Here is a 10,171-nt window from a genome sequence, read left to right as displayed (position 1 = left end):
TGAATATTTAAAAAATAAAATAAAAACGGACGGTCAACCATATGAGGTTTGGCGTTGCATAATGCTTCCACCAGATGGCGCTCTACAACGTCCCTGTTGGCAACACTGATTATTTGTTTTTGTTCAAAGGACTTTAGGTTTCATATTTTAAGTTTGTATTTTTTACATTTTATTCATCAGAACTTTAATATATTTTGATTTTCCTCTGTGCTGTTGTGACAATAAAACTAATTATTATCATATTATTTTAGTGAGAACTCATAAATACCTACAGATAAATAATAATTGTTAGGGGAATCTGTTTATGTTTTGTAACATGTTTCTGTTTTTGTTTTTTTTATATATCTTGTATATCGGAACATAGGACTTTTAAATAAACAAATATACAGTATGTATCGGTATTGACCTTAAAAATACTTTATCAGTCGGGCTCTACTCGACACACATTGCCTACACACGAGCGCGCAGCTACGCACCCACCTCCGCCACGGGGGAGGCTACTGAGCGAGCAAAGGGGGGGGGGGGGAAGGGGAGCATATGATTTTGTTGTTTGGAAGTAGTGTTGTGTGCTGCGCAAATATAATTACTTGTGTCGCTAATGTTTTTCTTCTAAAATAATTGGTTTGTTTTATTAATGTGTCTATCCTGTATGCATTTAATCCTAGGGGGGGCTACGGCAACCCCCAAGCCCCTCTCTGCTCTGCTCATGACACACACACACACACACACACACACACACACACACACACACACACACACACACACACACACACACACACACACACAGTTCTCACCCATTAGACCAAAGAAGGCACTGCTGACTTTGCTCATGTATCCAATACTGGGAGCACCACTACTACTGCTGATCCTACTGGTACTGGTACTGGTGCTGGTGCTGGCGGCTGTGGGCTTCCTGTGAGGCCCCTCAGAGGATGAGTACCCTGAGCTGTCCACAGCGCTCGGACTCAGCTCCTTGTGGTTGGATCGGTGGTGTAACCCGGGCAAATAGGAGCTGCAGAGCCCAGGGTAGGGGCTCTTCTCTGGAGGTACTGAGGGGCAGCGTGGGGGCGTCTGACTCCGGGTTGATGATGGGGTGAGGGGTGGCCGAGGGGTAGGTGTGGTGCAGATGTTGGGCACCGTCCTCATGATCGGCTGGGTCTGGCTGCTCAAGGAAGACAGACTCAGACCTGAGAGGCAGAAGAGAGACAGCAACAGTCAGCTGTGAATAATTATATGATAAATAATCAATTGTTTTCTTATGCCAAATGTTGAAGGACTACGTTTCTAAAAAAAACAAAAACAAGATGGATATTTTATCATTTGTTCGGTTCTATGGTGTATCATTTATGGACTAATTACACCTATGAAAAGGGGCTGCAACAAATGCTATTTGTATATTAATGATTACATTTGATTTAATAATTTCTTTCAGACTTCTCTCTAGCCCTGTTTTATTTCTTGTGTAATAATTGACAATTTTGCCTGATCAAGGTCTCTAAAAATTATTACAAGAAAATCCCTGGTTAGTTGAACTGGTGCCACTTGGTAGACATATGCAACCATTTAGCAGGATGTTCCTTTGTCATAAGGGATCAAAAACTGTTTTGGAACCACTTCTTAAATGTATAACATGTTGGAAAATAATTTAAAAAATGCATATTAATATATAATAGTTTTACTTGTTTTGTCTAACCAACCCTTCAATATTAATCAATTTACACTGGTATAACACAGTGAAAAGCAAAAAATCCTCATGTTTGAGATGCTGGAACCAGTTAGTGTTTAGCATTTTTACTAATTACATGACGATCAAATCATTTGCTGATTAATCAACTGCAATAAATCAACTTAATTGTTGCAGCACAGCTCTGAAATGTCTCTGAAACAAATGTCCCCAATCCGTTTTCATTCATGCTATTACTATTACTTTTGTACTGACAGGATACAATGTCATTAATCTTGCACCAACAGGATGTATTGTTTTTACCATCATACTGGCCTGCAGTGATGGGCGGCTCGGGGCTGGCAGAACTAGCATTGCTATTGGCTCTACTTGGGGTACGGGAGCCGGACTTGCGGGATCCCGCCTTCTTCTTGAAAACCCTGACGACAGTAAACAAACCAAAAGTTTAGCTGCTGACTAGAATCCAAGCTACACACACACACACACACACACACACACACACAGAGACACGCAGAGTTACATACTTGACAGGGTTTTCGCGGTAAGATATGTTCGTCACACTGCTCGAATCCGATTCTTCGTCTGAATTATAGTAACCGCCGGACACCAGGCGAGAACTCCTACGGGACATGACTGAAAGACAGAGACAAGACAATCAAAACAAGAGAGAAGAGAAACATAATAAGACATGATTTGTTAATGATTTACATAGCTCCTCAAAAGGCCTCTGACCAGTACAGTAAGGTTAAACAGACATTTTAGCTGACAAGGTTGGATGATCACATCATCACACACACACACACACACACACACACACACACACAGACCAAGACACAGACACACACACACACACACACACACACACACACACACACACACACACACACAGTGAGATGAAGGTTCTCTGTCCTACCACCACGGGTGTAGAATCATATTTAATAAAAGGGAGAAACACTGAATGGTGCCATTCAACCCATTAGCATGCTAGGTAGTAGTAGTAGTAAATATAACAGTACAGGATGTGGTCAGAGTGGTAGATGCAGTAGCTAATACTGCTACTGAATGAATCAGTCACAAAATCAGCACAATTAGGCTAGTACAAGTATTGAAGTTGCAGCAGCTATGTGTAGTGGTTACCGTCCTCACAGCAGGTCCATTTGATTTGTTATCAGTAGTAGTGGTACTGAAGCAGTTTCTGTTGTAGTGGTAGTAGTGATACTAGCAGAAAGTCTCTGACCGATTCTCACTTGGTTAATCTCTGGAAGTCTGTAATCCAGCTAATCTACTGGAGTCCTCCTGCTGCTCAAAAACTCACACCGATTCACAGAGCATACATAAAACACCAACACACTCAGATACAACAAATGCATTTTAACACACACGCTTAAAGAACATACACATGCACTGTAGAGAGTCAAAAACACACACAAATACAGCATACCTCAACAGACCTCCCATACTTAAAGGGGAGGAAAAACCTTGGAAAATATTACAGTTTAACAGCGGCTGATGTAGAGGACGAGAGCAAAGAGAACCTGAATTCAGCCGCATTACGCTGGGATGCTTGTTAGAAAGTATCCGGTCAGGTTATCTTTCAGGAAACGCTGCTATCACAGCTACCATGTAACCGGCATCTTAAGAAGAGCAATCCGATTGGTCAGTGTGTTGTTACCGTGCAGATGATTAGCATAAACCACAGCTCGCCAGCTTTACTTGTTGCTGTGCCAACTCCTGTAGGAAGCAAACTATGTTAAATTTAATTTGAAGAGCATAGAAATGCCGAATATGTATCTGCTTAAAAGATCCTTATTTTCCAAATATCAGCATCACTAATCCAAATTACTATCAAATATAAGACTATATATATCTTGTGATATTATTATTGTAAGGCACAATGCATTTTCTTTCTAGATTGTACCTAAAATCTCAGTAAAAAAGTGGCGGGTGGCCTCTTGTATATCATTGCCAATATATATATCCATTCATTCCCCACAAAAACTGCAGCAGACAACAGGTACTTGCATATATTCTTAATATGGAAAAGATGAAAGATTGGATGGCTGGAATATCTAAATTTAACTCTTCCATCTTTATATTTCAAGAGTGCCGTGAGAACAAGGCCCAAGTATTGACTCATTAGGCGTTGGATCGGTCTATATGAGAGATGTTTCCAGAGATGTTTCCCCTTATGTCTGAACTCAAAGTGGGGAGAACACGTGAGAACATAGAGGAGAATTTGAATTTCACAATGTAGTTTGCATCACAACCTAATGTTGTAGGGTGAATATCATGACATCAGATCCATCAACCCAGACACAGACTCATCATCTGGACAAATGAAATAAAAATTTCTACATTGGCATTTATGCAACTTTGGGTTGCAAGACATACTGGCCAATGCAAGCGAGAGGTTAGAAAATAGTCTGATTTTGAAAGTTATGAACGGCGTTATTCAACTTGATGACAACCATGTCTGCACTAGTCTACATACTGTCAGAAAATGTACTAACCTTCTTTGTTATCCAGTCTTTACAGTATAACTTGCATCATACTGAGCCTCCTCTCCATTAAATGAGACTGGTGGTCTCAGAAACACTAACCTGGTTAACAGTTCGGATTAGCCTTCTGATATTGTGAGCCGGGGACCAGATGACTGCAGAGCAGTTGGTACCTAATGCTACCGAAAAGAGCGGCGGAAGATGACAGAAAGGGAAGCTGTGGCTGTTTGTACCCAACAGATAGAGACAGGAAGTCTGTGTGAGAGCACACACACGCACACACAGAAGCCTCCACTCCCCTAAAAAAAAAGGGCGTTACAGCTTAAATTAGCTATTTGATTATCTTGATCAGTGAAGACACTCATGCCCAACTCTTTGGTGTTTTTCCACTAACGCCTTCCTCCCGTGCTCAACATTAGCACATCTTTTTTTTCTTCTTTTAATTAAAGAAATTAATTAATTACTTTCCTAACTTCCTCCACTGGTTCTGTGCATGTGATTGTTTAAGAGATTAAATGAGGAGGATTTGGGGTCTTACGTGAATGCATGGTGACAGACGAGAATACAAGCAGAGAGGTCAGAACATCCCCAAACAGCATCGATGCTGTAAACAGACAATAACAGCAACATGACATGCGTGACTACGCCTAACAGCAGTCCACAACTGTGGTTGCCACTGACAGCAGATGGATCTTCTCGATATACTCTAAATAAAGACAACACGCCGTCATACAGGAACTGGCTTTTTCTGCAGCACCTGCAAACAATCCATAAGTGCAGTCTTAATTTTCAAAAAACACTTCTGTAAAACAATTCATAAACCATGACTCTGCACAATACAACACTTATCTTTTCACTTAATGAACATTTTGTCACAGCAAAATGTTCATCAGTTCAACTTTATAAGGACAAAGACTACCGTATTGGAGTGGTGATAAAAAATACGTATTTAATGCAACCCTCCCTTTCATATCTATCCAGCTATCAGGCTGTTCATGTAAATATGAGTTCTTGCATTTTAATTTTGCATATTTGCATGAGACTTTTCAACATCGGCAGATAAGCGGCTGCTGCGGTCACCAATAGTTTTTTCCTGGCATTATTTACAGACGGGCGTCCACAGGCAGCTCTGTGTTGCTGGAGACGCTGCACTTCACGTGCACGCCGTGCACTGCCCCTCCCCCATTAGCACCATGGCACACTTAGTTGACAAAGGACATTTTGGGATGACCTGATTATATCTGTCTTATAATTTTTCAGCAAGCAACGCATCATCAAGGCGGTGGTGTAGATGGTGATGGAAACCTTTTACCTTTGCACATTTAACCATATGCAGTGCACCCGTTCATATGATGCACATTGCACACATCATTTGGGTGACATGAATGTAAGATGATCGCAGAAGTGACACTGATATTTTTAAAGAAATGGCAGAGCAGATTCCAAATAACAAATCCAGTGTGGCAGGGTTTACATTTTTATGATGTGAGGGAGCAAATCCAAATATTGGCTCAAGAAAATTGGCAGCCCGTATCGGTCATCGGCTGAGGCTGATGAAAAGAAAACCGGTATCAGCACTAAAAAAATCCATATTGGTCGATCCCTAAATAACGGCCAAAAGAAATCCCTTTCTCACAGACATTGCCAGCAGCCAATATGAAAGATGGCTCTGACAACTATTCGACTCTTTCATTTTCCTTTAGCGTGTTTGATTAAACGAGGTTTTGCAAAAAAAAAGAGGACGTTGCTGCTGAACTGTGAAGAGTGAGATACATCACACACAAACCTCAGATGTCAAAGATAGTATTTCAAAAAACTGATTACAAAATGTGTTGTCTTGTCAATGGCAATGAACACAAAGCAGACAAACGGCAGCAAATGTCACAAATATTTGGACTCCACGGCAACAACAGCCTGTATCTGTAACACTTCTTTCACACTGCCGGAGCCATAACGCCACTTTTGTTTTGTTGTGTTTACATAGCACGTTGGTGATGCTAGTTAATCTGCAGTTTCATGTTTGAGCACCGGGTGGAGCATTGCCTTTGGGAAGGCGTATAGGTAATTAACAGCCAGGGATACGCAGGTGTGTGGCTAGGGGGAAAAGCAGACAGCTTTTCACCGTGCCAAGTTTGCGTGTCATTGTTAGAGTAGTGTGCAAAAGAAAAGTGGGTCACAGCACCGAGATGCAGACAGATTGTGGACATTGATTATTGGCACGCAGAACACGCGTCCAAGCAAATTCTTCCCTGTTCCCACCACATTGGCCTACTGTAGGAGTTGGTAAAAGGCTCTACACACACAATTAGCATTTCTTTCTTTAGGGCACGCCAAGAGGCTTTAGCTAAGAGTGTGGAGAAAGGAGCGCTTGGTACGATAAATCCCTCAAATCCTCACTTCCACTTGAAATAGCATCTCAGTGCAGCCTCGCTCAGCACTTCTCCCCTACCAGCCCCCTCCTTATTAAAGCAGACACCTCAGCACAAAGCCACACCTCCTCTTTTTCTCCCTCCGTACCCACTCCTTCATTCTGCCATTTCGCCTCTGCATCCTTAACCAGTTTTCCCACTAAAATACTGCAGAAAAAGTCCATCCTCGTTCTTCTGTAGCCTTGCCCACCCATTCCCCTTAATCTCAACACTAGATTATATATTACCCATTCATACTCAAAACTTGGTTTGACACATTTTTAAAGATGTTAAAAGCCTTGTTTTGCCACTAATATATATATGTATATATATACACACATACACATAAATACATTATCTATTCTTTTCTTTTCAACCCTGGACACTCATTGCAATGCACTGCTCTAGGTGTACCTCCATGTGTACGTGAGGGGTCTGTAAAGTCATGAATAGGCAAATCTCAGTGGGTACATCCCCTCATAGACATAGCGAAACCTGTTTCAGTTCCTGTGGAAACAATGTGCAGAAACACACAAAAGGTGTCGTTCTCCCAAAGTGGGGCCTAAACACTTGCAGTGATTCTTTTGGAAGATTGAACCTGCCTTAATCATGAAGAAGGAGAGCAGATTAGACGAATGCCACATCTGGCAGGCACTTACAGTAAGACTGGGGCTTTCCCCGTCATTATAAGGTTTAGGGGTTTAGGAGCAGCACCCAAGCCTTTTTAGGCAGCACCTAAGCCAAACAAAACTTACCCCCTAAGTCATTTTGTTAAAGCAACAATAGTCAACCATACAATATCGTCGCAATATTGACATGGAGGTATTTGATAGATAGATAGATAGATAGATATTTATTGATCCCAAAAAAATGGGAAATTACAGTGTTACAGCAGCACACAAAATATACATACATACAATATACATGAAATAATAATAATTATAATAACAGAATATAAGAATAAAATATAAGAATGTAAGAACAAATATTTAAGTATATACAAGATGGGAAAAAACAAAAATTGGTTAAGAATACTGTGATATTTGTTTTTCTCTGTATCGCCCAGCCCTACCTTACACCCACATACAAACACTCATAAACAAGCATGTGTGAGTCCAATAAGCCCCAGCAAGGCATCTATACTGGGTCAAAATCTGAGGCATGCAGAGATCGGGATGTAGTGGTGGTGTTTGCTCAGGGCGGGGCAGGGCGGGGCCCTGTAACTGGCCCAGTACCCTGACCACTGGCACAGGCCACAGACAAAGCAGGAAAAATGACAAGAGCAGACTGGGACAAAGGCAATGGGGTGGGCTGAAAGACTAACAGAAAGAGATGGGCAGCAAAACAAAGACGAAAGAAGGAATGGTGGACAAATGGGTATAATAACAAAGGGGAAAAAGGTGAAACAGGGGATTGTGTGTGAGAAATGTTAGTTTGAATGCCCTAAGTGGGAACATGTGTAAAATACTCTTGCGGGTTGAAAAACCAGCAAGGGAGTTAAGAGTTTTCTAATGAGTGGAAAAATGCAGGAACAAATTAGAGAAAAAGCACAGGAATGAGAGGCTGAGGGAAGAAAGACAGTGAATACAGCGGGAAGGAGAGGGCAAAGAAAGGAATGCAGAGACGTAGTCTACATCAGCCCCAAACTGGCAAACGGTTTAATACTGTGGCTAACTTTAGGACAGTGCCAGTGAAATGCAACTCAGCCATACAGAACCGATGAGTCATCTGTGTGGACTGGCTCAAGACAAATTACCCCAAGCTCTTTGTAAAGTAGAGAGGGGGAAAAGACAAAAAAATACCGTCAATTAGCTGAGCAGCTACCTAGTAAGGTCTGTTTATAGCAATGTGAACCAGATGCTTACGTTACATTCTCTCTTTCTCTTTTCCACGCTACAGATCTAGAGTTACAGCTGCCTGATGATTAAAATGTGAGGATTAAAATGTCCTCCAAAAATCTAATTTTATGTTTCAGCCTCCATCCACATTGTGTAATGTACTTTTGTAGGCCTATCTGTAATTTTTGACCATTTGTTACTGCAGTATCGTTGTTTTAGTGCTATAAACGAGTTCATAACTATGGACAAAACTGTACAAATCATAACAAGTTTTTGTTATTCCCCAAAGTTTTTTGGCACAATGTATGAAGTAAACTTATTAAAATATACTTATTAATATATACTGTATATATATATAGTTTTTTTTAAACATATATAAATTTAAAAAACAAAAACTTAATGGTTGAGTAGGTATGTATTAAACAGATATTTTAAGAGTTTGTTTTTAAATTAAGACAACATAAAATATATTTGAATATCTCTAATAATAGATTGAAATATATTACAATAATATTACGTATTTTAAGAAGTTACAACAATTATAGAAGAAAATGTCACATTTATGTCCCTTGTTAATAAGAGTAACGTCACATGACAGTTGTAACATGACGGTAGTCCATGTTGTTTCATCCATCACCGCAGTAATTAACGCACGTTAACGTAACGGTAGCTCCGCAGCAGGTATGTAACGCAAGTTAACGTAACGGTAGTCCATCAACGCAGCAGGTATTTAACGCACGTTAACGTAACGGTAGTCCATCACCGCAGCAGGTATTTAACGCACGTTAACGTAACGGTAGTCCATCACCGCAGCAGGTATTTAACGCACGTTAACATAACGGTATTGGTAACGTTAGTCAAAAAACTGACAAAAGCCCATAGAGATGTATGGCAAAAGCCATAGACTGTAGCTTTCTTAAGAGACAAAAGCATCACCCACAAGCAGCGCATGTGCACATTGAACACGAAAACTATAGTTGGCGTTAATTGTTTCAATATTAACAGCAAAATTACCAGGCGAATACAACTTGACACATGAGTTAGGCTACTGTTTTGTACTCCGTGTCCTTAATTTAGCTACCTCGCCGTGCAGCTAGCTAGTTAGGTCTGTCACGGTGAAACAACAACACCACGCCGAGCAACAGTCAGGCGGGTGACTGTCAAATTCTGTCAGGAAATGATAATCCTCACGACCACCGTGCTCCGCTTAAAGAAACATCTCCACTCTGTACAACTCCGAGAAAGTCCCAAAACAGCAACCTGAGCAATAATAGATTTTCCATAGGTAAAGAGTGTGGTGATGGATGGTGTAACTGTGGGAAGAGGCAGTGAGACTTACCGACGCTTTTGACAGCTCTGAGGTTTTGCCGTTACAAATAGCTACGGTACTGGCAGTATCGGAATCAAGCTAGCAACAGTAAAGACGAAGACTTCCGGTTAAGGTTTACAAAATAAAGTTATGCATCACGAATCTGTGCCAAAAATTAAATATGATCTTCATCTATGTTTATTACTTATATTCCAGTTATTTATGAGTTATATGTTATATGAACTATTATTATTATTAGTAGTAGTATTATTAGAATTATTCGTAGTAGTATTATTATTATTAAAAGGCAAATTAATGTGCACGTAGTAGAATGGTGTGTCATTTCCTTGGATATCTTTAAAAAATATTTATCAGGACCAGAAAGAACAAACATCATTCCACCAGGAAAAGAAAAATTGCACAACAGAGTGCCC

The 10,171-nt window shown here is 40.5% G+C and overlaps 1 protein-coding gene across 7 annotated transcripts in view; it reads right to left on the bottom strand.

Moving 5' to 3' along the window:
- Positions 1-9,848, bottom strand: part of sun2 (Sad1 and UNC84 domain containing 2) — an 18,479-nt gene extending 8,631 nt beyond the window's left edge. The window contains exons 1-5 of one of the 7 annotated variants that reach the window (XM_032534334.1): positions 9,768-9,838; positions 9,510-9,688; positions 2,209-2,317; positions 1,988-2,103; positions 795-1,187 (exon numbers count right to left, since the gene is read on the bottom strand). In XM_032534334.1, the coding sequence (XP_032390225.1) occupies positions 795-1,187; positions 1,988-2,103; positions 2,209-2,315 (616 nt within the window). In that variant the 5' untranslated portion in view covers positions 2,316-2,317; positions 9,510-9,688; positions 9,768-9,838. Of the gene's footprint in view, positions 1-794; positions 1,188-1,987; positions 2,104-2,208; positions 2,318-3,125; positions 3,345-4,194; positions 4,413-9,509; positions 9,689-9,767 lie in introns of those variants that run through there. The other 6 variants (XM_032534358.1, XM_032534366.1, XM_032534339.1 and 3 more) reach the window with 6 other exon arrangements.
- Positions 9,849-10,171: the final 323 nt, after the last annotated feature.

Source organism: Etheostoma spectabile, chromosome 2, assembly GCF_008692095.1.
Source record: "Etheostoma spectabile isolate EspeVRDwgs_2016 chromosome 2, UIUC_Espe_1.0, whole genome shotgun sequence".
Classification (NCBI taxonomy): Eukaryota; Metazoa; Chordata; class Actinopteri; order Perciformes; family Percidae; genus Etheostoma; species Etheostoma spectabile.
Note: the sequence above shows the minus strand (reverse complement) of the source record. Positions and strands in the feature narration are given on the sequence as shown.